Source organism: Copadichromis virginalis, linkage group LG6, assembly GCF_057382275.1.
Source record: "Copadichromis virginalis isolate Kocher_CV1m ecotype Utaka linkage group LG6, C_Virginalis_male_GT1.1, whole genome shotgun sequence".
In the NCBI taxonomy this organism is placed as follows: domain Eukaryota; kingdom Metazoa; phylum Chordata; class Actinopteri; order Cichliformes; family Cichlidae; genus Copadichromis; species Copadichromis virginalis.
The window spans coordinates 33,814,395-33,842,113 of NC_140623.1; the positions used below are offsets into that span (position 1 = coordinate 33,814,395).

At 38.0% G+C, this 27,719-nt stretch overlaps 3 protein-coding genes across 3 annotated transcripts; all 3 read left to right on the plus strand.

The window, feature by feature from the left end:
- The first annotated feature begins 802 nt into the window (after window positions 1-802).
- LOC146708232 (polymeric immunoglobulin receptor-like) lies at window positions 803-10,369 on the plus strand. The gene is made up of 8 exons (XM_085460012.1): window positions 803-866; window positions 1,089-1,415; window positions 1,669-1,989; window positions 2,076-2,369; window positions 6,516-6,551; window positions 6,644-6,724; window positions 6,817-6,893; window positions 8,650-10,369. Exons 1-8 carry the CDS (start codon window positions 830-832, stop codon window positions 8,755-8,757), a joined length of 1,281 nt encoding a protein of 426 aa, XP_085316138.1. The 5' UTR covers window positions 803-829; the 3' UTR covers window positions 8,758-10,369.
- A 1,433-nt stretch (window positions 10,370-11,802) lies between these two features.
- Window positions 11,803-13,069, plus strand: LOC146708233 (CMRF35-like molecule 3). Its single transcript, XM_085460795.1, has 3 exons — window positions 11,803-11,839; window positions 12,044-12,370; window positions 12,876-13,069. Exons 1-3 carry the CDS (start codon window positions 11,803-11,805, stop codon window positions 13,067-13,069), a joined length of 558 nt encoding a protein of 185 aa, XP_085316921.1.
- A 1,553-nt stretch (window positions 13,070-14,622) lies between these two features.
- Window positions 14,623-27,206, plus strand: LOC146708234 (polymeric immunoglobulin receptor-like). The gene is made up of 10 exons (XM_085460011.1): window positions 14,623-14,813; window positions 15,011-15,340; window positions 15,647-15,967; window positions 16,063-16,383; window positions 16,513-16,812; window positions 18,802-19,095; window positions 21,721-21,756; window positions 21,850-21,930; window positions 22,023-22,099; window positions 24,728-27,206. The coding sequence occupies exons 1-10, from the start codon at window positions 14,777-14,779 to the stop codon at window positions 24,833-24,835; spliced, it is 1,905 nt and encodes a 634-aa protein (XP_085316137.1). The 5' UTR covers window positions 14,623-14,776; the 3' UTR covers window positions 24,836-27,206.
- The last annotated feature ends 513 nt before the right edge of the window (window positions 27,207-27,719 follow it).

Here is a 27,719-nt window from a genome sequence, read left to right on the forward strand (position 1 = left end):
TGCCATAATGCCAAACTGGACCACCCTCAGATTCTCCCTGTGAAATTCTCCTGGATCAAAGACTTGCTCACCAACTGGCATCAATCAGTCCGATTCAGTGTGCTCTCCTACTCCCTGTGTGTTTGGCACGCAGGGGCCACAACTGAGAACAGGAAGGCACCAGGGGTGGCTGCCCTCTGCCACCCCTGGAGGCCATCACCAACTCCTCCTGTCTCAGGAAAACCAGGACCATCACAGGTGACCCCTTGCAACCTGCATACCACCTGTTTGACCCCCTGCCCTCTGGTTGGAGCTTCAGGTAAATCAGGTCCTACACCTCCAGCTTCTTTGTGCAGCACGCATATGTCAACCAGCATGCAGCCTGTTTCAGTTGCTCCTGCTTTTTTCTTCATACTTTAACTTTTATTAATTTTTGTCTCTGTCTTTTACTTAGCAATAGAGTGGTAGTTTGTTTTAATAGCTTTCTCTTTAAAAAGGGATTCCTGCTGTCTACTATTTATTTTTTATTCCGGCAGGTGTGGAACACACACACAATTTCATTGTACATGTACAATGACAATACAGGGCTATTCTATTCTATTCTATTCTATTCTATTCTATTCTATTCTATGCTATTATGGAAAGCTTGTGAAAACTTCTTTAACCACTAGATGGCATATGTCAGCTATTTCAGAAACCCAACTAAGAATGTTCCATCTGTGTTGATGGTCCAGCCCTACCCCTCCCTTCACATTACTATGGCATTAAATAACGCCTATTGTTCCCATCATTTTTTTTAAACCTGAGAAAATTTCCTGTCAAGCCTCTATTTGGACAAACTAAAGCAAAGATGAGGAGACTTCAAAACCTGCTGTTCACCTTTTGCAGTAAGTTGTTTAAACTGGTAAATAACTAAAATATAAAGATCAAAGGCTGATGTAGACCAAGTAGTACATCTATCTCTTCTAGTAATTTAGAAGAACAGTAGGCCAAATGCTTTTTCAGTCTTGGTAATTTCGTTATACAGCATTAACATTGTTAGTATGAAATCTTGCATGATGACCACAAAGAAAATACACACACAAAAACGTTTCACATTCTTTTTCCAGTCGCTCTGAGGTGTGTGGCCAGTGCAGAAGAGGTGATCCATGTAACTGGAAATGTGGGGAGTGCGGTTAACGTTTCCTGTTCCTATGATAAGGGTTACGAGTCTTATGAGAAGTACCTGTGTAAGAATGACTGTGGTGACAGTGATGTTCTTGTTACAACATCGGAATCAAGGAAAAATAAATACAGGATCCATGATGACAAAACAGCACGAATCTTCACAACAACCATCTCTGATCTTCATTCTGTGGATGCTGGAAAATACTGGTGTGGGGTGACTAGAACTGGAAAAGATATTTACACTGAAGTCGAGCTGAAATTAGTAAAAGGTAAACAAAGACTTCTTTTGCACACTGAAAGTGAGTTACAGTTAAAGATAAGGAATTCATAGATAGTATCTGTTTGTTCAGCATTATCTGTTTCTCTGCTGTAAAATTTAAACCACTATATGAGCATCAAATGATGGAAAACAGTCACAAGTTTAGAAATGTAAACTTGAGTTGAATATGAAATCCTTAAGTTTTATATACAGCTGTTTAATGGGTGTAACATGTCTTCTGATGCTTTTACCCCTGTTGACAGACCACTGCTGTGATACTGTGACCAAAATTCTGAATTATCTGGGATATTCAGTATCCATTAGTTGTCCGTATGAGCATCAGTACCAGAACAGCCTGAAGTACATCTGCAGAGGAAATCGACCCTCCACATGTCTTCAGCAGGCATTAATCACCTCTGACAACAAGGAAAATGGACGATTCAGACTTGATGATGATAAAATGTTAAAAGAATTTACAGTGAACATCACCAGTTTGAGCCAAGAGGATTCAGGGTATTACCTTTGTGGTGTCCAAAGAAACTTTGACTTGGATGTTTTCTCTGCAGTTCTGTTGGAAGTTGAGGGTGAGCAGTCAAAGCTACAGTGTATTTAATTACATCAGTTGAATATCTGATAATTCTGAAATAACCTTTTTCTTTCATTCATACAGAGTTCTGCTGTGTCAAATCAACTAAAATAAATGGTACTGTGGGGCAGCCACTAAGTTTGCAGTGCATTTATCCTTCACAACACCGGGATAACAGGAAGTTCCTCTGTAAAGGAGACCAGCACAACAGCTGCACAGATATGCTAAAGAATCAAAGCAGATTCACACTACAAGATGTTTCTTCCAGCACTTTCATTGTGATAATCTCAAAGGTGGAAGCAGCTGATGCTGGGACATACTGGTGTGGGTCAGATTCACAGTGGAGAGTTGGAAACTACTACAAGATTCAGTTGTCAGGTATGTTATACACTTTTGTACACGCTATGATAATACAGTAAATGTGTTTGTAGGATATGTGTTTGTTTGTGCTCCATTATGGAAACAGAGAGTAGGTGATCATTCATTTGTCTGAGGTTTGATCTAATAAAAACGGTTAGTCCAGTGCTCCCCACCCAAAAAATAAAATAAATAAACAAACAAAACAAAAAAAAACAACAACAACTGACCCTTACTTACTACCGCTGGTAAATCACTACCAAAACTTTTTGCTGCCTCTTACTCAACATTATATATATATATATATATATATATATATATATATATATACATATAAAAACACCCAGCACGCCCCTGCGGGCGGTTTATCCTTCAAGCTCGGGTCCTCTACCAGAGGCCTGGGAGCTTGAGGGTCCTGCGCAGTATCTTAGCTGTTCCCAGGACTGCGCTCTTCTGGACAGAGATCTCCGATGTTGTTCCCGGGATCTGCTGGAGCCACTCGCCTAGCTTGGGAGTCACCGCACCTAGTGCTCCGATTACCACGGGGACCACCGTTACCTTCACCCTCCACATCCTCTCGAGCTCTTCTCTGAGCCCTTGGTATTTCTCCAGCTTCTCGTGTTCCTTCTTCCTGATATTGCTGTCATTCGGAACCGCTACATCGATCACTACGGCCGTCTTCTTCTGTTTGTCTACCACCACTATGTCCGGTTGGTTAGCCACCACCATTTTGTCCGTCTGTATCTGGAAGTCCCACAGGATCTTAGCTCGGTCATTCTCCACCACCCTTGGGGGCATCTCCCATTTTGACCTCGGGACTTCCAGGTTATACTCGGCACAGATGTTCCTGTACACTATGTTGTTCCTGTACCAGAACCACTTGGTTATGGCGTTCCATGTATGCCTTGCCTGCTAGCATCTTGCACCCTGCTGTTATGTGCTGGATTGTCTCTGGGGCATCTTTACACAGCCTGCACCTGGGGTCTTGCCTGGTGTGATAGACCCCAGCCTCTATGGATCTTGTGCTCAGAGCTTGTTCTTGTACTGCCATGATTAGTGCCTCTGTGCTGTCTTTCAGTCCAGCTTTGTCCAGCCACTGGTAGGATTTCTGGATATCAGCCACCTCCTCTATCTGCCGGTGGTACATACCGTGCAGGGGCCTGTCCTTCCATGATGGTTCCTCGTCTCCCTCCTCTTTCTTGGGTTTCTGCTGCCTGAGGTATTCACTGAGCACTCGGTCAGTTGGGGCCATCTTCCTAATGTATTCTTGGATGTTCGTTGTCTCATCCTGGACTGTGGTGCTGACACTCACCAGTCCCCGGCCCCCTTCCTTCCGCTTAGCGTACAGCCTCAGGGTGCTGGATTTGGGGTGAAACCCTCCATGCATGGTAAGGAGCTTTCTTGTCTTTATGTCAGTGGCTTCTATCTCCTCCTTTGGCCAGCCTATTACCCCAGCAGGGTACCTGATCACGGGCAGGGCGTACGTGTTGATGGCCCGGATCTTGTTCTTACCATTCAGCTGACTCCTCAGGACTTGCCTGACCCTCTGCAGGTACTTGGTGGTTGCAGCTTTTCTAGCGGCCTCTTCATGGTTCCCATTCGCCTGTGGGATCCCCAAGTACTTGTAACTGTCCTCTATGTCTGCAATGTTGCCTTCTGGTAGTTCAATCCCCTCAGTTCTGACTACCTTCCCTCTCTTTGTTACCATCCGACTACACTTCTCCAGTCCGAACGACATTCCAATGTCATTGCTGTATAGCCTGGTAGTGTGGATCAGTGAATCGATGTCTCGTTCACTCTTGGCATACAGCTTGATGTCATCCATGTACAGGAGGTGGCTGACAACTGCTCCGTTCTGTAGTCGGTATTCTGTAGTCGGTATATATATATATATATGTATATATATATATATATATATATATATATATATATATATACATACATACATATTCTGGTCTCCAAAGAAGTGGGCTACTGGAACAAGAAGGCATCGGTGGGCAAGAGACGAAAACAGGGCGTTGTTGGAATGCTACTACGCAAGTAACCCCGGCGGAAGGGGCTACACGAATAGGATGAGGGACCTATGGATTCTTCGATACCCAACATCCACAATGATGGCGAAACAACTAGTAGCTCAGTGTTCCAACATTCGAAAGAAGGGACTGCTCTCACAGCTAGAGATTGACGAGGTACAACACAAATGCTACGGCAAGGAGGAGTCAGGACGCCAGGTCAGGGGGGAGATATCATCACCCCTACCCAAGATTGGGTACATAGCCCCAAGTGCGATAGGAGAAGGATCGTTGAGTGCGAGAGGAACTGACCTGAAAAATAGGATCATGGCCAAGCTTGAAACCTGGATCCCCCGTAGCCGGTTACCAAGATTACGTGAAGTACCCTCAGAAGGTCTGCTAGATGATGTTAATGCAGCACTACGGGCAATACCTACAACCACGATTACCGACACTAACAAGCTGATCTACAATACGGCAGCAGTGATCAGTGAGATGCTTGGCTACAAGTTGAACAGCCACAAGGGGCAGTACCCTCCATGGAGAAGGAGGCTAGAGGGCAAGATCAAAGTAGCACGGAGGGAGGTTAGCCAACTAACGGAGTTGCAGAAAGGTGCGGCAAAGAAGGTGCATAAGAAATACAGCTGTCCATACCTGAGGCCTTGGAAACTGCCAAGAAAAGACTCACAGCCTTGGCCAGCCGCTTGAGGAGGTACACCAGAGAGATAGAAGGCAGGAGAATAAACCAGCTGTTCTCCACAGAACCAGCAAAGGTGTACTCTCAGTGGCAAGGGGGCAAGTGAGCAAATTTAGCAGGGGAACAAATAATTGTTTCCTACTTTGTTAGAGTGTCAGTTTAGGACATTTGGATTGAAAAATAGAGCAGTGAAAAGTAAAAGGGCCATAATACACAGAAATGTGTAATGTGTAAACAGCCCAGCACTCGCCTTTGGCGGATATCCTTCAGAGAAGCCAAGAAAATCTATTTCCTTCCCTTACCTGCCGTATTGCTGGATAGTCTGTCACAGTGAGCCCCCTGCTGGTGATGTATTAGTGTAACATTGATTATAAGAGTAGGACTAGAAGGTTATCCACATTGTGGTTATTTCCTAACAAACTGTCAGTCACAGGTTGTTAATAAATGAGTGCTCAGAGTCTTTGTTTGCATAAGTAGTTCCTTTGTGTATCTGGTTTAAAAACACCTACATGGCAAAAAACCCTGTGTGATTGGACTTTTTATAGTTTTGTACTACTCTCGTTAAAAAAAATCATGGTAATGACACCATTCACCTGTATGTAGCTGTGTTTTTAAGCAGTTATGCTGAACTGTTAATCAACTAATTAGTGCAGAGGTTGTTCTGTACAATAAGTTTCTTTGACAAAATGCTTTCATTGTATGGGCTTGGTTGGCTCAATAATTGATAGTTTCTGTTTAATGATGAGTAAAGAAAGGTAGCATCAAAAGTAATGAAAAATAGAGTATTTACAGCAACAGGATTTGCAAGGTTTTGGGTTATTTATTTATTTACTTTAAACTGTGAGCGAAAAATGTTGCAGACTTCTTTTGCAGTCATTGCTTTTATCCTCACAAGGGCATGTATCTAGTAAGGGTCCCCAGGCTAGATCCCCACATGCTACCTAAGCTTACCTCGGAATACGAAACAATTGAATCCATATCCCAAAAAGTGGATTCTGTTCATTTGGACATTGCAGAGGATCAAATAATTATTTTCCCCAGTCTATATTTCATATGTTATAAGTAGATTTGACCTGCTACATACTAAAGATAATAATGAAATTCTTTCTACATAATGAGACAGGAAGGAAAGAGTGAGCGGCACGTGATACATTTTTAGTTTATCATCTCCTGCCATTCAATTCAATTCAATTCAATTCAATTCAATTCAATTTCTTTATTGTCCCACAAGGGGAAATTAGTTTAGCAGCAGGAGGATAAAAATAAACAGAACAATACTATAAAATAATAATAACAATAATAATGATAGAAAGTTCAAGGACAATTATTTGCCATTAAGGAGACAAGACGCAGTAGGGATAAAAAGAGACCTGGAGTCTTTTAGTCCTCCTCGGAGGTACTCTAAAACCATTGTATTATAACGTTGCTAAGAGCACTTATAGTTATTTTCTCTTGCAGTCTTTCCACAGAGCACTCTGGGGAAAACAAGCACAGGTAAATAACTTAAATATATATTATATATGTATGACTGTTAACGTATACTTCTGTGTTATGAGAACAATAGTTTTTGTTTGTTTGTTTTTCAGCACTCTATGTGATACCCCCTGTACTGCTTTTGATATGTATCCTCGTTCTTGTTTATAAGTACAGACTTTCCAGGATTGAAGGTATCTTTTATATTCATATGCACAGAGAGACCCTTACACTCAAATGTGCATGCAAATACAGCATAACCATATTTAATGCTGTGTGTTTTCAGAAGCTGTTCTCTCCCTGCGGAGAAATGCATCTAGGAAAAAGAGTTCAAAGAAGGTGATTGGTGCAGCACAAAGTGAAGTAAGAAAACTAAAGTGTAAAGTCTTCATGTGACCATTGAATTGTAGTGTCCACTGGGTGGCATATTTTTCCACACAAGACAACAATTGTGACTATCATAGTCAGTATAATAAGCCCTATTAAAAACTGACCTTTTTCATTCAGCCATAGAACTGCTGCTATGCAAGGATGTGGTTAAAACTCTGGGTTATGTTCCAGTTTACAAACAGTTCAAAAACTTCAGCAAATCTGTTTAGACTTGAGAAAAATACTTTTAGATGTAGAAAGTTATTACAGGATTTCAAAATGTCAAGAACTGGAGTGAGATCAGTAAATTCAATGAAAGTGACACGTTTTGGAACAAGCCTGGGAGAGGTAGGAAAGAAACAATCTCAAGGACAGACGTGTACATAGGGCTGGGTATCGTCACTGATTTCTAGAATCGATTTGATTCCAATTCATAAGATCCTTATTTGATTTGATCCACGATTCGATTTGATCCACGATTCGATTTGATCCACTATTCAATTCGATGGGAAATTTTGCCTCAGTCAGAAATATTATAATTCTGATCACTTATCAGTACATATCCATATTTTTATATCTATAAAAATAAAATTGACACTTGTGAAACTTTATCAAAGGTGTAAGCATCACAGCAGATGCCATATGTGTCAAAGTAACTGAGGATAAAACACAGAAAACCTTGAAGGAGATTTTCCTGGCCTGGCTTTTTATAGCAGATAACCTTAAAAATATTCTGCAGTAGAACAAAAACTGAAGAAAACCATGACTCAACATATGAACATTACCTGATGGTGCTGAAGTGAAGCAGAGCAAAGTTACAGAGGCTCTATTAGAGACACAGCTAAGTATTTTTCAATTTTGCATAATTTGATAAAGTTTACATTTCTTCAGTATTGACCACCAGAAGTGAGGCTTTTTTGTCAGAAGTAATTTAGAAAAATAAATAAATAAAAAAACAGCAGCCGACAGCACTGTACACAACGGTGGGTAATAAGCAAGCAAATAATGCAAAAAGCAGATATTTGAGATGGGAAACTGTTCTTGAAATATACTGAGAGAGAGAGAGAGAGAGCTGTGCTTGAAGTGTGATTTTATCGTGGTGGAGACAAAGTAAGAGGGAATTCATGACGTTCATGTGAAGCGAAAATCTGAAGCCAGTTTGCATCTTGTTTTGCTCCTGGTTCCGTCAATTTTGGTTGGAGAGAGACAAAAACCTGCAGTTTCAGAATGTAGCACAAAAAAAGACATAAACACAAAGCGCAGACCCGACGCATCGGAATCAGTGAGCTGTCGGCTTTCAGCAGCATGTACGTGCCATCGGGTGAGAAAGCCGACATCTCACTGATTCTGATGCGTCGGCGGGTCCTTAACGTCTTTGTGCAGAATCTGTGTACCTGCTCTCATTTACTGTTTTAGCTGTTTGGTGGTTGTCGAAATTTTTCTGAGGTTCAACCTGAGATTCTGGCGTTTCGGGCAAAATAAATTTATACTTAAAAATTGATTCAGGATTTTAATGAATCAATATCGCCTTATTCAAGCTAGAATCGACTTTAATTGGAAAAATTATAATCAAAACCCACCCCTACGTCTACACTACAACTTGACTCACTGTTAAGGTGTACAACCATAAGGAAATACTTCTACTGGCTTTAGTGTAATTGTAGAACATTTCTAAATGTGTCCACAACTCAATTCTCTGCAACACGTGTCATTCATTTGTTCTGTTTAATGTGTCTTGATTCTTTTTTAGATTTATAAAAATCAAGGTGTGGTGACCTCCAATGACCAAAGCACCAGTAACGTCTATGAAGAAGTAGATGTAGAAGTACACTACGAAAACTTGACCGCAAGTGAATAAATCTACTGCAATGAAAATTTCCATAAACCCAACAGAAGATACAGTTCAGTCCATAAATATTTGGACAGATACAACTATTTTCTCATTTTGGTTCTTTAAATGAAACAACTCAGATGCAGCTGAAGGGACTCAAAAGTAATTGGACAAATTAAATAGGTGAAAATAAAATGTTAATTTCTAATACATGATTGAAACCCTTTGCTGGCAATTACAGCCCCAAGTCTTGAACTCATGGACATCACCAGGTGCTGGGTTTCCTTCTTTTAGTCTTTAACAAATAAAATGCACGCCCACTTGGGTTAAGATCAGGTCACCCACTTGGCCATTCAAAAATATTCCACATCTTTGGTTTAATAAACTCCTGGGTTGCTTTGTCTGTATGTTTTGGGTCATTGTCCATTTGTACAAGTCCATCTGCCCAATCAATTTGACTGCATTTGGCCTGATTTGAGCAGACAGTATGTCTGAACACCTCAGAATTCCATTGGCTGCTTCTGTCCTGTGTCACATCATTAATAAACACTAGTGTCCCAGTGCCACTGGCAGTCATGCACGCCCAAGCACACTGCCTCTGCCGTGTTTTACAGAAGATGTGGAATGCTTTGGATCATAAGCCATTCCACGCCAGCGTAGACTTGGATATCGATACACCTACATCCTGGAGAGTGCTGTCACTTGGTTGGCTGTTGTAAACGGGTTTCTCTTCACCATGAAATGATTCTGCGATCATCTACCAAAGTTGTCTTCCATGGACATCCAAGTCTTCTTGCGTTGCTGAGTTTACCAGCGCTTGCTTTCTTTCTTTCTTTCTTTCTTTCTTTCTTTCTTTCTTTCTTTCTTTCTTTCTCAGGATGTACCAAACTGTAGATATTATCATTTCAAACATTGAAGCAATTTCTCAGATGGGTTTTTCTGTTTTCTCAGCTTAAGGATGGCTTTTTTCACCTGCATGGAGAACTCCTTTGGATGCATGTTGTTTGTTCACAGCAAAATATTCCAAATGCAAGCATGACGCATCAAATCAACTCCAGGCCCTTTATCTGCTTAATTAAGAATGACATAATACAGGAAGTGCCCACACGTGCCCATGAAACAGCCTTTGAGTTGTCCAGTTACTTCTGGTCCCTTTATAAAGCGGTTGGCACATGTTAAGAAGCTGAAACTCCAAAACTCTTTATTCAATTTGACTGTGGATACCCTCAAATGAAAGCTGAGAGTCTATGCATTATGTCCATGTCCACTGTATAACTATAATTAGAATATGTTCTGGCAAAGAGGTATAAAAACAATTATAAACTGGAAGTAGCGCTCGCATCTGTAGTAGCTTTGATTTTAATTGCTTAGTGTTCATAAAAATATCTGCTGTTTTTTTAATGTGAAAATCTAATAATGCAAAATCTCACATGATTTTTAAGTGAACAAATACAAAAGTGGAACACAATCAAATTTGTTTGCATACAGTAATAAAACATTACCTTTTATTCTATTTTATATATTAGTTTTTGGTTTGCTTTATTGTTTTGAACTATTTAAAGAAGTCACCACTTTGTTAGAGTGTCAGTTTTAGACATTTGGAGTCAAAAATACAGCAGTGAAAAGTAAAACACACACACACACACACACACACACACACACACACATATATATATATATATATATATATATATATATATATATATATATATATACGTGTGTGTATATATGTATATAGCATTTTTCAAATCTACTAAATGCATTTTATATGTTTAATAAAAATTGCAGTATATTATATAAAATTGCCTCATGATTTCTCAGGATAACAATCTGAGAAAATGTATTATCTGTGTTTGTTATTAATTAAAAATGTACAAAAACAAATAGCTTACTGTAAAGAACTGTGTAACATTAAAAACACCTTCATCGTTATTATCTTGGGTGTCTGTAGTACTCAACCACCTCAAAATCTGTTCCCCTGATGATGACAAGGAAGGAAGCAGGAACCTGGTGGTTTTTAAAAAGGGCCAGAGCTGCCTTTGCCTATATCTAATGAGAATTATCATTGTTACGGCCTTTGCAGGTTATCCTGTGAAACAACAACAACACAATAACAACAAACCTCTCTGCTAGAAGCTAGTTAGGAATTAAATCTTTTGCTAGCGAACTGCCATTTATGCATAACCTCATTTTAACAGAAGCAGAAAAAACTGCTGATAAGTCATCAAATACACTCATGGCTAAACACAGACATAACTGAGTGAAATACAACATCAAATTTACGGTCTTATAATCGCACTGTCAGTTGTTCGGCGGCTGTTTTACTCTGAGCTGAAGCTGCGGACATGCACACCTACGGTGCATTCAGTGGTGCATGGGAAATCCCATACACACCCTACCCTTTTGGACATTAAAGAGAGATTGGGCAAAATTCCATTGTATATTGAAAGTTAGTAAAATTAAAAAATATATTTAGTTAAAGACAAAGACTTCAGTTTGCATGTCTTTAAACAGTGGTATAAGATTATCTGTTTTTTCTGCTGCAGAATCAAATAACCGTTTAACTCTAATTTTGAGCTAATTAATAATGGAATAACTGGTTCGTCTTAGTTCAGTCTTTATTAAAGTATCTGTGCAGGCCCCAAGTTGAAGACGATTTTTTTTTTAACTTGTCGTCATTAGATTCAAGCTTTGGGACTAGAACAAAATCAGACGATTAATGATGCTTTTATATTAATGCATGCTTAATGTCAACAGGATGAAACACAAAACCTCTGAGTTGTTTTTCTGCAGTGAAAGCTTTATAGGTACAATTTCCTAAATCTCCTAACTCTTTTATTGGCAGTGCTGTTCTTAACACTTCTAACTTCTAAATACTTCTTTCACCACTAGATGGCCTATGTCAGCTATTTTACAAATTACTAAAATACATTTAGAGGAAGAGACATCGAAGAAAGCGCCATCCCCTCTGTACTTATAGTTCAGCTCTGCACGTCCCTTCTCATTGCTGTAAAAGACCACAGTGTCTGCATAACATTTTCAAATCTTAAATTTCAATCAGCCAAAGCAAAGATGTGGAGCCTCCAAAACCTGCTTTTCATCATCTGCAGTAAGTATTTTAAAAGAATAAATAAATAAACATATAAAGGTCAAAGGCAGATGTAGATTAAACAGTAGATTTATCTGTTTTACTGTTAAGGAGCAGTATGCAGGACCAGTTATGAAAAGTTAGATGGCTGTCCTGGTCATCTGATTTCTTTTTACAGCTCTAACGTTGCTTCAAATAAAACACATTTTCACATTATCTTTACAGTTGCTCTGAAATGTGTGACCAGCGCAGTAGGGGTGATCCATGTGACTGGATATGTGGGGAGTGCGGTTAACGTTTCCTGCTCTTATGATGAGGGTTATGAATCTTATGAAAAGTACCTGTGTAATAATGACTGTGGTAGTGGCGATGTTCTTATTACAACATCAAACTCCTCGAAAAATAAATACAGTATCCATGATGACAAAACAGCACGAATCTTCACAACGACCATCTCTGATCTTCATTCTGTGGATGCTGGGAAATACTGGTGTGGAGTGACCATATTTGGAATAGATATCTACACTGAAATCGAGCTGAAATTAGTACCAGGTAAATAAAGACATGGACAAGTTGAGTTGTCCATTTAAAGTGATTAAAAATTATATAAAGAAAGTTAAACGTACTGCCATTACCAGCTATATCTGCTGTAAAATCAACATACTGTTTAACTGTAGTTTAACTCAATACTCATTGGTTCAGTTTAGTACAATCAATCTTAAGCTCCTATGCTGACATCTCAGTGCTTAAGCCCGATGGATAAACATGTACAGACCAGTAACAATAAGACATAAAACACTCCCGAGTAGATAAAATAATAAATGCAAACAGTAAACGCTCATATAAGTACTGCATGATGCAAAAGACATTAAATCAGTGACTAATGAGGAGATAAAATAATAAATGCAAAAAGTAAATATATTTAAACCCTCATATAAGCATGTATGTGAAGCAAGCGAAAGACCTTAAAACAATGAGTTGAATATAAAACTCTTGTTCTTTATATATAACCATTTTTTGGCTGTAACGCTTCTGGTGCTGTTTACCTTCTTGACAGACAGCTGCTGTGACACTGTGACCAAAGTTCAAAGTTATGAGGGATACTCTGAGTCTGTCAGTTGTCCGTATGAGTCTCAGTATCAGAACAGTCTAAAGTACATCTGCAGAGGAAACCGGCCCTCCACATGTCTGCAGCAGGCACTGATCACCTCTGACACCAAACAAAATGGACGAATTTACGACTGTGCGTAAATCCCCCCTAATATTGGTATGATCCGAGCTCAGACACTTAGGCTACGTTCACACTGCAGGTCTTAATGCTCAATTCCGATTTTTTGATCAAATCCGATTTTTTTGTCTGCGTGTTCACACTACAAATAAAATGCAACAGCAAACGCGCTCTAGTGTGAACGCTCAAAGCGGCCCGCATGCGCAAAAGAAGACGTCACACACAACGCGCTCTGTTTAGACCCAGAGCAAACAGTATTGTTTGATAGATGGCCCTTAATATAAAGAGTTCGGACTTTACATTTCCCAATTTTTGCTTTAAGTTATTTTGTCATTTACATAATAATGTAAATAACCTAATAATGATCCTTATTGCTGTTTTAGAGAGGAGCGGTGCTTCAAAGGATAGTTGCAGATTAGTTGCGCTAATTTGACATGGGATCTCGCCTTTTTCAAGTGCCGCTAAACATTAAATCAGGAACATGTTAATGTGATTAAACAATGAAATCATCTATAAATAGGGGGGAAAAAAACATCTTAAAAAAACGGTAATATTCCGGCAGCTGGGGCGCCAAAATACGACCGTAAAATAACAGAAAATAACTGTCCCATAAAAATACAGTTATTTTCAGTAATGAAAATAGAGTTTGTTGCGCTAATTTGACATGGGATTTGACATTCAAAATGTGAAGTCAAAGTCTATTTACGTAACTTTAATGATATTCTAGAAGAACAGAAGATTACTGTAAAATGCACAGTAAAATACCTTCATATTAGGGTTTTTTCCTATGGTCGCAGCCATACCCGCAACCTTGTTGTTGTTAGTTCACATTCATTGGCCAACGCTTAGCGTCATGTTATTTATAATAATTACAATTCCTACCTCTACATTTCTTTTTCAAAATATATCATTAGCATAGCGTGTCCGTGCAATGTTTTACATTGTGGCATGCAGAGAAATCTTAACAAAGAAGCTCACAGAAAGAGATTGAGCTTGTTATTTAACCCCTAGCTGGTAGGGGGAGCTCTTTATTAAAACGCTTGCGGGTGCTACAATATGCCTCAAGGTTCAGCAACAGCACAACAGAAGTCACTCATGGTACAGCACTCTCTCTACAAAACAACAACTGTCAGTGACGCTGCACCACGGCGTAAACATAACATTCAAGATAACAGTTAAAAGTAACGTAACCATAAACAATAAAACAAGAACATCTGAACAGCAGCACATGTCCCAAGGCCTGATGGGAGACATTTCTGGATGTATTTTTACAATCTAAATATGCATATGTAGAACAAAATATATTTAACAAACAAGTAAATTGTGTTTTATTACATTTACAGTGATGTTATGTTGTTTTACATCTGACGTGTCAGATCACAGTCTACTTATGTAAATGTAATGATATTCTAGAAAAACAGTACACAACTGTAAAATACACAGTAAAATAATTTGACATTACTATTTTTTGGAACAGTGTGTACAATGACAATAAAGGGCTATTCTATTCAATCCTATGCTATTATGGAAAGCTTGTGAAATCTTCTTTAACCACTAGATGGAATGTGTAAGCCCAACTAAGAATGCTCCACCTCATCTGTGTTGATGGTCCAGCTCTACCCCTCCCTTCACATTACTATGACGTTAAATGACACCTATTGTTGGCATGATTTTTTTTAAACGTGAGAGAATTTCCTGTCAAGGCTCTATATGGACAAACTGAAGCAAAGATGAGGAGACTTCAAAACCTGCTGTTCACCTTTTGCAGTAAGTTGTTTAAACTGGTAAATAACTAAAATATGAAGACCATATAAAGGCTGATGTAGACTAAGTAGTACACATATCTCTTCTAGTAATTTAGGAGCAGTAGGCCAAACGCTTTTTCAGTCTTGGTAATTTCGTTATACAGCACTAACATTGTTAGTATGAAACCTACCATGTTGACTTTTACATTCTTTTTCCAGTTGCTCTGAGGTGTGTGACCAGTGCAGTAGGGGTGATCCATGTAACTGGATATGTGGGGAGTGCGGTTAAAGTTTCCTGCTCCTATGATCAGGGTTACGAGTCTTATGAGAAGTACCTGTGTAAGAATGACTGTGGCAGCAATGATGATGTTCTTATTACAACATCAAATCCAGTGACAAGCAAATACAGGATCCATGATGACAAAACAGCACGAATCTTCACAACGAGCATCTCTGACCTTCGTTCTGTGGATACTGGGAAATACTGGTGTGGCGTGAGCAGAACTGGAATAGATATCTACACCGAAGTCGAGCTGAAATTAGTCCAAGGTAAATAAACCTTTCCCAAAATCGAATTTTATGTTGAATTGAGGTAAAATCATATGTACAAACCCGTTGTTATTGTATAGGTTCCAATGTAACGACAGACAAAAATATAACTGATAGAACATTACTTGCATTAAATGCTATAAATATGACCTGCACCTCAGTTTTAGCCATTATCAATGTTTCAGTTTAGTTCAGGTTTTTTTAAGATCCATTACATATAATTTTGTTGCAGCAAGCTAATTAAATAAAACATCATATCTGTATTGGCTGTAGCGCGTTTTCTAATGCTGTTGATCTTTTTGACAGACAGCTGCTGTAACAGTGTGAAAGAAGTTGAAAGTTATGCAGGATATTCAGTGTCCTTCAGTTGTCTGTATGAGTCCCAGTACCAGAACAGCCTGAAGTACATCTGCAGAGGAACACGGCCCTCCATGTGTCTGCAACAGGCACTAATCACCTCTTACAACAAACAAAATGGGCGATTCAGATTTGACGAAGAAAATATGTCAACACAACTCACAACAAAGATTAGCAGTTTGACCCAAAGTGATTCAGGGCGTTACCTCTGTGGCATCCAAAGAAACTCTGACCTGCATCTTTTCTATGCTTTTGAGCTGAAAGTTAAAGGTGAGAGGTCATAGTAACATCTCATTATATCAGCTGACAGAAAACTAATACATTTTACAAACTCTGTAAAATTAATACATTTGTCTTTTTGACAGACCACTGCTGTGATACTGTGACCAATATTGAAAGTTATGAGGGATACTCTGAGTCCATCAATTGTCCTCATGAGAATCAGTACCAGAACAGCCTGAAGTACATCTGCAGAGGAAACCAGCCCTCCACATGTCTGCAGGATGCACTAATCACCTCTAACAACAGAGAAAATGGTCGCTTCAGACTTAATGATGTAAAAATGTCAAGAATATTCACAGTGACAATTAGCAGCTTGACCCAAAGTGATTCAGGGCATTACCTTTGTGGTGTTCAAACAAACTCTGACCATGATGTTTTCTCTGCTGTTGAGCTAAGAGTCAAAGGTGAGAGGTCATAGTAATATCTCATTATACCAACCAAAAGAAAACAGCTTCTTCGAGAAAAAAAAAAAAGTCTTTCTGAAAGTTTAATATTTTTGAATCGTAAATAGTTTTTCTCTTTCCATCTGACAGAGTGGTGCTGTGTCAGGTCAACTAAAATAACAGGTACTGTTGGACAGCCACTAACTCTGCAGTGCCCTTATCCTCAACAACATCAGGATAACAGGAAGTTCCTCTGTAAGGGAGACCACCGCAACAGTTGCAGAGACATGGGGACGAGTCAAAACAGATTTGCACTACAAGATGATATTTATTCCAACTCTTTCTCAGTGACGATCACAAAGATACAAGAGGATGATGCTGGGACATACTGGTGTGGGTCAGACTCACAGTGGAGAGTTGGAAACTACACCAAGATTCAGCTGTCAGTCGGTGAGATGAACACATTTTAATAAAGGAAAAATAGACAGAGCTATGAGTTACATGCTTTTTTTACACTGCTTTTAAAGCATACACTGCGGCTGGTAATTCAGTTGTTTGTAGTGTGATAGAATTATGACAACTCTGCCCTCATAGTGTTTCACACAAAGCACAGAATATATGCCAAACAGAACTAGAGGCCAGTTTTTTTTTTTTATCTTCTTTACTGGATGGTTTGCTACATAAATGACTAAATTAATTAATTATGTCATTAATTAATAATCTAATTTCAGTTGTGTGAATAGTTTAAGATTTTTAGGGTAGGACCCTCTGCACTAGTCATTCTACTAAAACGTGATTCTTGTGTTAAAATAAAGTTTCTAAGAGAACTAAGAGGGTTTTTTCTCCAACAGTCTTTCTGCAGCATACCAGCACTGTACCTTCTACAATAAAAACTCCTGGAAAAACTGTATCTCCTACAGTAGAAAATCTTGTAAAAACTATAACTTCTACATTGCTTTTATCCCCACAAGGGCATGTATCTAGTAAGGGTCCCCAGGCTACCTAAGCCTACCTCGGAATATGACACACAATTGTATCCAGATCCCAAAAAGTTGATTCTGTTCATTTGGATATTGCAGAGGATCAAATAATTATTTTCCACACTCTATATTTCATATTGTTTTCCAGGGGCCAGAGCAGGCAACATTGAGGGAAATGTAAACCTGCCGGCTAAGGGTAAGCATAAATACAGTAAAATCATAATATACGTCGGCAGTAATGGCACCCAGTTACGCCAATCGGAGGTCACTAAAGTCAATATTGAATCGGTGTGTAACTTTGCCAAAACAATGTTGGACTCTGTAGTTTTCTCTGGTCCCCTCCCCAATCAGACCAGGAGTGACATGTTTAGCCGCATGTTCTCCTTAAATTGCTGGCTGTCTGAGTGGTGTCCAAGAAATGATGTGGGCTTCATAGATAATTGGCAAACCTTCTGGAGGAAACCTGGTCTTGTTAGGAGAGACGGCATCCATCCCACTTCAGATGGCGCAGCTCTCATTTCTAGAAATATGGACAAATTTATTAAACCCCCCAAAATATGAATATCCAGAGTTGGGACCAGGAAGCAGAGTTGCAGTCTTACACGCCTCTCTGCAGCGTCTCTCCTCCTGCTACCCCCCCAAAAACCCATCTCCATTGAGACTGTGTCAGCTCCCAAACAGACAAAAAAGAAACTAAAAACCAGCAATAAACAACCTTAACGTAAAAAATCACAAAGAAAGAACAATACAGTATCCACATCTGAACCAAAGAGTAAAACAGTGGAATGTGGATTATTAAATATTAGGTCTCTCTCCTCCAAGTCTCTGTTCAGAAGATATCTACACTGATGTCAAGCTGAAATTAGTAAAAGGTAAACAAAGACTTAGTAAAATTCAGTTTGACACTGAGTTACAGTTAATGGGAATTCATAGAAAGTTTCTGCTTGTTCAGGATTATCTGTTTCTGTGCTGTAAAATTTAAAGCACTATATGAGCATCAAATGATGGAAAACTGTCACAAGTTTACAAATATGAAGTTGTTCAATGAGTTAAATATGAAATCCTTAAGTTTTATATACAACTGTTTAATGGGTGTAATATGTCTTCTGATGCTTTTACCCCTGTTGACAGACCACTGCTGTGACACTGTGACTAAAATTCTGTATTATCAGGGATATTCAGAATCCATTAGTTGTCTGTATGAGCCTCAGTACCAGAACAGCCATCTGCAGAGGAAACAGGCACTAATCACCTCTTATAACAAGAAAAATGGACGATTCAGACTTTATGATGATAAAAAGTTAAAAAAAAATTACATACATAAACATCACCAGCTTGAGCTAAGAGGATTCAGGGTATTACCTTTGTGGTGTTCAAAGAAACTCTGATCTGAATGTTTTCATTACATCAGTTGAATATTTGATGATTCTGAAATAACCTTTTTCTTTCATTTATACAGAGTTCTGCTGTGTCAAATCAGCTAAAATAAATGGTACTGTGGGGCATCCACTAACTTTGCAGTGTCCTTATCCTTCACAATACCGGGATAACAGGAAGTTTCTCTGTAAGGGAGACCACCGAAACAACTGCACAGATATGCTAAAGAATCAAAGCAGATTCACACTACAAGATGCTTCTTCCAGCACTTTGATTGTGATAATCTCAAAGCTGGAAGCAGCTGATGCTGGGACATACTGGTGTGGGTCAGACTCACAGTGGGGAGTTGGAAACTACACCAAGATTCAGTTGTCAGGTATGTTAAACACTTTTGTACACACTATGATAATACAATAAATGTGTTTGTAGGATATGTGTTTGTTAGAGCTCCATTATGGAAACAGAGTGTAGGTGATCATACAGTTGTCCGAGGTGTGATCAAATAAAAACTGTTAGCCCAGTGCTACCCACCCAAAAAATAAAATAATAAAATACACAAAACAATAACTGAGCCCTACTTAGTACTGCTGGTAAATCACGACTATATATATATATATACATGTATGTATGTATACAGACAGACAGACAGACAGACAGACAGACAGACAGACAGACAGACAGATAGATAGATAGATAGATAGATAGATAGATAGATAGATAGATAGATAGATAGATAGATAGATAGATAGATAGATAGATAGATAGATAGATAGATAGATAGATAGATAGATAAAATTTAAGATTTTGTATTATGTTTATTCAGATCTTTAGTTAAATTTCCAAACCTTTGACTTAGTCTTTTTAGAATTTTTGGTTAATACTCTGTCTCTGTCCATTAAAATGAATCTACAATTAAACAACTGGAGAGGAACAAATAATTATTTCCCACTTTGTTAGGGTGTCAGTTTAAGACATTTGGATTGAAAAATAGAGCAGTGAAAAGTAAAATGTCCATGATACACAGAAATCTTTTGAAAACAGCCCAGCACTCGCCTTTGGCGGATATCCTTCAGATAAGCCAAGAAAATCAATTTCCTTCCCTTGCCTGCAGTATTACTACACTACACACTACGCAGTATTAGTACACAGTGAGCCCCCTGCTGGTGATGTATTAGTGTAACACTGATTATAAGAGTAGGAATAGAGAATTATCCACAGTGTGTTTATTTCCTAACAAACTGTCAGTCACATGTTGTTAATAAATGAGTGCTCAGAGTCCTTGTTTGCATAATTAGTTCCTTTGTGTATCTGGTTTAAAAACACCTACATGGCAAAAAAAACAAAACAAACAACCCTGTGTGATTGGACTTTTTATAGTTTTGGACTACTCCCTTTAAGAAAATCATGGCGATGACACCATTCACCTGTGTGCAGCTGTGTTTTTAAGCAGTTATGCTGAACTGTTAGTCAACTAATTAGTGCAGAGGTCTTATTTTGTTGTTCTGTACAATAAGTTTCTTTGACAAACTGCTTTCATTTTATGGGCTTGGTTGGCTCAATAATTGATAGTTTCTGTTTAATGATGAGTAAAGAAAGGTAGGATCAAAAGTAATGAAAACTAGAGTATTTACAGCAACAGGATTTGCAAGGTTTTGGGTTTTGTTTTAAATGTGAGATAAAAATGTTGCAGACTTCTTTTGCAGTCATTGCTTTTATCCCAACAAGGGCATGTATCAATAAGGGTCCCCAGGCTACCTAAGCCTACCTCAGAATATGACACAATTGTATCCAGATCCCAAAAGGTTGATTCTGTTCATTTGGATATTTGAGAGGATCAAATAATTATTTTCTCCACTCTACACTGTAAAAAAAACAAAATCCTAAAAAAAACCAGGAATATTTCGGCAGCTGGGGCGCCAAAATAATACCAGAAAATAACAGAAAATAACTTTGAGTAATGACAATACAGTTTGTTGCCCTAATTTTACATGGGATTTTGCCTTTATCAAGTGCTTTTAAACATTAAATTAGGAACATTTTAATGTGATTAAACAATGAAATTACCTATAAACAAGGTCAATGAATGCGGCAATATGAATAATAATACTTAAATGTACAGAAATATACAGTTAACAGTTGGTTTAAATAATAATGGATTGCATTTATTTAGCGCTTTTCGAGACCCTCAAAGCGCTTTACAATTCCACTATTCATTCACTCTCACATTCACACACTGGTGGAGGCAAGCTACAGTTGTAGCCACAGCTGCCCTGGGACAGACTGACAGAGGCGAGGCTGCCATATCGCGCCATCAGCCCCTCTGGCCATCACCAGTAGGTGAAGTGTCTTGCCCAAGGATGAAACTGTTGAACCGGCAACCTTCTAATTACAAGGCAAACTGCCAACTCTTGAGCCAACTCTTGAGCTACGATCGCCCTAAATAACAATGATAATAATAATCATTTGATGTAAAAAAAAGTTTATAAGAATCATTTTATATATTTTTCCATAGCATTACATTTGAATTAAACAGTTCAATCTTTCAAATAAAGGACAAATATTTGTGAAATTATGATACATTTGTGAATGTATTTTAACAATCTAAATATGCATATGTACAGACAAATACATTTACAAAACAAGAAAATTATGTTTTATTACATTTACAGTGATTTTACGTTAATTTACATTTGAAATGTAAAATCACAGTCTATTTATGTAAATTTAATCATATTCTAGAAAAACAGTACAAAACTGTAAAATACACAGTAAAATACTTTTATATTACAATTTTTTTTTACAGTGTATATTTCATATGTTACAAGTAGATTTGACCTGCTACATACTAAAGATAAGCATGAAATTCTTTCTACATAATGAGACAGGAAGGAAAGAGTGAGCGGCATGCGATAAATTTTTAGTTTATCATCTCCTGTCATTGTATTACAGTCTGTGTTAATATAACGTTGCTAAGAGCACTTATAGTTATTTTCACTTGCAGTCTTTCCACAGAGCACTCTGGGAAAAAAGAACCCAGGTAAATAAATTAAAGATATATTATATATGTATGACTGTCAATGTGTACTTCTGTGTTATGAGAACAATAGTTTTTTGTTTGTTTGTTTTTCAGCACTCTATGTGATACCCCCTGTACTGCTTTTGATATGTATCCTCGTTCTTGTTTATAAGTACAGACATTCCAGGATTGAAGGTATCTTTTATATTCATATGCACAGAGAGACCCTTACACTCAAATGTGCATGCAAATACAGCATAACCATATTTAATGCTGTGTGTTTTCAGAAGCTGTTCTCTCCCTGCGGAGAAATGCATCTAGGAAAAAGAGTTCAAAGAAGGTGATTGGTGCAGCACAAAGTGAAGTAAGAAAACTAAAGTCTAAAGTCTTAATAGAGAAGTATGTTTGTCTCACACTCAATTATGAATATTTAGGATTAAAAAAAACTGACTTTTTACTGTTTGTTGGGTTTAATATGCAAGATTAGTTTGGAATGTGGGACAACTGGAATTTAATTGGATCTCCCATTTGGATTTGTTATGTCTACATTCATTTACAGATGAGGACACAATTATTAGCCCCACCCTGTGAAACCCATAGGGTGGGGCTGTTTTTTTTTTTTTTAACAGAACAAGTGAATTTAACACAGCATTTCTAAACAAACTAATTTGCACACTTTCACAGAAACATTTGGGGGAAATAATACCAGAATCAATGCAGTGTTTCTGGTGTTTATAAGACGACTATAGTGGCAGCCTAACAGAAACTTTCCTGACTTCAGCCCACAGATACATGTGACCATTGAATTGCTTCTCTGTTCATTATTTTCTGTCCCTCTAGTGTCCACTGGGTGGCGTATTTTTCCACACAAGACAACAATTGTGACTATCATAGTCAGTATAATAAGCCCTATTAAAAACTGACCTTTTTCATTCAGCCATAGAACTGCTGCTATGCAAGGATGTGGTTAAAACTCTGGGTTATGTTCCAGTTTACAAACAGTTCAAAAACTTCAGCAAATCTGTTTAGATTTGAGAAAAATACTTTTAGATGTAGAAAGTTATTACAGGATTTCAAAATGTCAAGAACTGGAGTGAAATCAGTAAATTCAATGAAAGTGACACGTTTTGGAACAAGCCTGGGAGAGGTAGGAAAGAAACGATCTCAAAGACTCTGGAAAGAAAACTTTGTGATTATGCTGTAGGGATGCTCCAGTGCATCTGGAACTGGGAAACTTGTGAAAGTGGAAGGAATCGTAAAGATATAAAGATATGTGAATATTATGAAAGACAACCTCAAGCAGTTAGTAGCACATCTAGGTCTGGGTCACTACAGTGACTCAAAAGATACCTCACTCTTGGTGAAGAATGACCTCCAGAAGACCAAAGTGAACATCTCTGACTGACTTGCTGAAAGCCCTGACTTTAATTCTATTTCAAATGTGTGGGGTGAACGAAAGACCAAGGTCCATGCCAGAAGACCATCAAACCTGGAGGAACTTAAAAGATGCAACAAAGACAAATGGGCCAGGATTGCCCAGGAGATATGTGTGGGATTTGTTGAAAACTATAAAAAAAAATGACTGCAGTCTGTTGTCTAGCAAAAAGGATACACAATGGACCTAAATCAAGAAGGCTAATCGTTTTTGATGCTTATAGTTTTTGGTTTTTGTGAAATAATTTTAAATCTGTGTGCAAAGTAAATAAATTAAGCATCCAAATTAAAACTAGGCCGTTTGGAAAAGCTGTGTTAAAAGTTCCTTTTTTCATGTGTTAGAATCTGTATCTAGAATCAGTATTTTGATGGCAGTGCAGTGTATGCATATTTTTATATTTATAAAAAGAAAGTTGACTTGTGAGACTTTATCAAAGGTGTAAGCATAACAGCAGATGCCTTTGTGTCAAAGTAACTGAGGATAAAGCACAAAAAAACATGAAGGAGATTTTCCTGGCCTGGCTTTTTATAGCAGATAACCTTATAAATAATTAGCAGTAGAAAAAAAACGAACAAAAACATGAATCAACATATGAATATTATCTGATGCTGCTAAAGTGGAGCAGAGCAAAGTTATAGAGGCTTTATTAGAGCCAAGCATTTTTTAATTTTGCAGAATTTTTAAAAAGTTTACATTTCTTCAGTATTGAACACCAGGAATAAGGTTTTTTTGTCAGAAGTCATTTAAGTTAAAACTAAATAAATAAATTAAAAAAAACAGTGGCCGAGAGCACATTACGGTAGACTGGTGGGTAATAAGCAAGCAAATAATGCAAAAAAAAAAAAAAGATTTGAGATGGGAAACTTTTCTTGAAGTACACTGAGAGAGAGAGAGAGAGAGAGAGAGAGAGAGAGAGAGAGCTGTGCATGAAGTGTGATTTTATCGTGGTGGAGACAAAGTAAGAGGGAATTCATGACGATGTTTATGTGAAGCAAAATGTGAAGCCTAGTTTGCATCTTCTTTTGCTGCTGGTTCACTCAATTTTGGTTGGAGAGAGACAAAAACCTGCAGCTTCTGAATGTAGCACAAAAAAAAAATAAAGCGCGGACCCAACGCATCGGAAACAGTGAGATGTCGGCTTTCAGCGTGTACGTGTACATGCCGTCAGGTGAGAAAGCCGACATCTCACTGACTCTGATGCGTCGGCGGGTCCTTGTGTCTTTGTGCAGAATCGGTTTACCTGCTGTTTAACCTGAGATTCTGGTGTTCAGGGCAAAATAAATTTATACTTAAAAATTGTTAAAAAAACTCAGGATTTTAATGAATCAATATCGCGTTATTCAAGCTAGAATCGATTCTAATCGGAAAAATTATAATCAAAACCCACCCCTACGTCCACACTACAACTTGACTCACTGTTAAGGTGTACAACCATAAGGAAATACTTCTACTGGCTTTAGTGTAATTGTAGAACATTTCTAAATGTGTCCACAACTCATTTCTCTGCAACACGTGTCATTCATTTGTTCTGTTTAATGTGTCTTGATTCTTTTTTAGATTTATAAAAATCAAGGTGTGGTGACCTCCAATGACCAAAGCACCAGTAACGTCTATGAAGAAGTAGATGTAGAAGTACACTACGAAAACTTGACCGCAAGTGAATAAATCTACTGCAATGAAAATTTCCATAAACCCAACAGAAGATACAGTTCAGTCCATAAATATTTGGACAGATACAACTATTTTCTCATTTTGGTTCTTCAAATGAAACAACTCAGATGCAGCTGAAGGGACTCAAAAGTAATTGGACAAATTAAATAGGTGAAAATAAAATGTTAATTTCTAATACATGATTGAAACCCTTTGCTGGCAATTACAGCCCCAAGTCTTGAACTCATGGACATCACCGGTTACTATGTTTCCTTCTTTTAGATCTTCAACAAATGAAATGCACGTCCACTTGGGTTAAGATCAGGTCACCCACTTGGCCATTCAAAAATATTCCACATCTTTGGTTTAATAAACTCCTGGGTTGCTTTGTCTGTATGTTTTGGGTCATTGTCCATCTGTACAAGTCCATCTGCCCAATCAATTTGACTGCATTTGGCCTGATTTGAGCAGACAGTATGTCTGAACACCTCAGAATTCCATTGGCTGCTTCTGTCCTGTGTCACATCATTAATAAACACTAGTGTCCCAGTGCCACTGGCAGTCATGCACGCCCAAGCACACTGCCTCTGCCGTGTTTTACAGAAGATGTGGAATGCTTTGGATCATAAGCCATTCCACGCCAGCGTAGACTTGGATATCGATACACCTACGTCCTGGAGAGTGCTGTCACTTGGTTGGCTGTTGTAAACGGGTTTCTCTTCACCATGAAATGATTCTGCGATCATCTACCAAAGTTGTCTTCCATGAACATCCAAGTCTTCTTGCGTTGCTGAGTTTACCAGTGCTTGCTTTCTTTCTTTCTTTCTTTCTTTCTTTCTTTCTTTCTTTCTTTCTTTCTTTCTTTCTCAGGATGTACCAAACTGTAGATATTATCATTTCAAACATTGAAGCAATTTCTCAGATGGGTTTTTCTGTTTTCTCAGCTTAAGGATGGCTTTTTCACCTGCATGGAGAACTCCTTTGGATGCATGTTGTTTGTTCACAGCAAAATATTCCAAATGCAAGCATGACGCATCAAATCAACTCCAGGCCCTTTATCTGCTTAATTAATAATGACATAATACAGGAAGTGCCCACACGTGCCCATGAAACAGCCTTTGAGTTGTCCAGTTACTTCTGGTCCCTTTATAAAGCGGTTGGCACATGTTAAGAAGCTGAAACTCCAAAACTCTTTATTCAATTTGACTGTGGATACCCTCAAATGAAAGCTGAGAGTCTACGCATTATGTCCATGTCCACTGTATAACTATAATTAGAATATGTTCTGGCAAAGAGGTATAAAAACAATTATAAATGGACCTAACTGGAAGTAGCACTTGCATCTGTAGTTACTAGCTTTGATTTTAATTGCTTAGTGTTCATAAAAATATCTGCTGTTTTTTTAATGTGAAAATCTAATAATGCAAAATTTCACATGATTTTTAAGTGAACAAATACAAAAGTGGAACACAATCAAATGTGTTTACATACAGTAATAAAACATTACATTTATTCAATTTTATATATTCGTTTTTGTTTGGTTTATTGTTTTGAACTATTTAAAGAAGTCCCCACTTTGCTGAAAATGTCAGTTTTAGACATTTGGAGTCAAAAATACAGCAGTGAAAGGTAAAATGTTCATGATACACAGAAACATCTACAAAACTTTCAACTTGAACATTTGACAAAACTTTCATATTGTATAAATTATCTTCCTTTACGTGCAATATTACTGGTTAGTGTTTCACAGTGAGCCCCCTGCTGGTGATGTATTTGTTTAACACTGATTATTAGAGTAGGAATAGAAGATTACCTACGATATGCATATATCCTAATGACCTGTTAGTCACAGGTTGTTAACAAATGAGTGCTTGTTTGCATAACTAGTCCCTTTGTCTATCTGCTTTCTAAACACCAAGATGGCAAAAAAAACCTCCGTGTTATTGGGCTGTTTACTAATTTGTACCACTGTGTCTTTTTCATGTTAACATCAGTCCTACATAAGAAAATCATGGTAATGACACAATGCACCTGTTCTGTTTGAGCAATGATGCTGAACTGTTTATTAATTAATATAAAGCTCTCCAGGCTTTTGGCTGTCTTATTTTGTTGTTCTGTAAAATAAGCTTCTCTGTGTAAGCTTATTGGCTCAATTAGCTCTTTCAAAACTTTTTGATATACCACATTTTTCAAATCTACTAAATGCATTTTATTTGCAAGCAGCTTAGTGTATGTTTAATAAAAATTGCAGTATATTATATAAAATTGCCTCATGATTTCTCAGGATAAGAGTCTGAGAAAATGTATTATCTGTGTTTGTTATTAATTAAAAATGTACAAAAACAACTAGCGTACTGTAAAGAAATGTGTAACATAAAAATAAAAAAGCAGCAGGTTCCTGCTTCCTTCCTTGTCATCATCAAGGGAACAGATTTTGAGGTGGATGAGTACTACAGACACCCAAGATAATAACGATGAAGGTGTTTTTAAAAAGGGCCAGAGCTGCCTTTGCCTATATCTAATGACAATTATCATTGTTACGGCCTTTGCAGGTTATCCTGTGAAACTGACCTTGTGTGGGTTTGTCCTGCTGTCTTCCTGCCTTAGTTGCCACCCTTTTGTACAGCTGACTCTAATCAGCAATTAGGAGTACTTAAGGCCAGGGAAAGGTGTGCTCTAATGCCAGAGAGCCTTGTTGGTTTTGTAGCTAGTGAGCTGTGAATGCATATGTGGTGAAGGTGACAGCTGAAACTAACAGCTGACAGTAAATATGGCCGAAAGCACAGCACCCAACCGAGTAAGGCGAGGAAACAACTTACCTGGCAGAAAATATAAGTTCTGGGAATAGCACAAACCTGTGTAACTATACTAAGCAATAAGTATCGAAAGAGAGCAGTGG

Bases quoted from the DNA above. Each gene is read 5' to 3' on its own strand.
- LOC146708232 (XM_085460012.1), top strand. From the start codon at position 830: ATGAGGAGACTTCAAAACCTGCTGTTCACCTTTTGCA. The intron at 2,370-6,515 runs GTATGTTATACA...TTTCTCTTGCAG, and splicing joins CTACAAGATTCAGTTGTCAG to TCTTTCCACAGAGCACTCTG. The intron at 6,552-6,643 runs GTAAATAACTTA...TTTGTTTTTCAG, and splicing joins TCTGGGGAAAACAAGCACAG to CACTCTATGTGATACCCCCT.
- LOC146708233 (XM_085460795.1), top strand. From the start codon at position 11,803: ATGTGGAGCCTCCAAAACCTGCTTTTCATCATCTGCA. The intron at 11,840-12,043 runs GTAAGTATTTTA...TTATCTTTACAG, and splicing joins CCTGCTTTTCATCATCTGCA to TTGCTCTGAAATGTGTGACC. The intron at 12,371-12,875 runs GTAAATAAAGAC...CCTTCTTGACAG, and splicing joins CGAGCTGAAATTAGTACCAG to ACAGCTGCTGTGACACTGTG.
- LOC146708234 (XM_085460011.1), top strand. From the start codon at position 14,777: ATGAGGAGACTTCAAAACCTGCTGTTCACCTTTTGCA. The intron at 15,341-15,646 runs GTAAATAAACCT...TCTTTTTGACAG, and splicing joins CGAGCTGAAATTAGTCCAAG to ACAGCTGCTGTAACAGTGTG. The intron at 21,757-21,849 runs GTAAATAAATTA...TTTGTTTTTCAG, and splicing joins TCTGGGAAAAAAGAACCCAG to CACTCTATGTGATACCCCCT.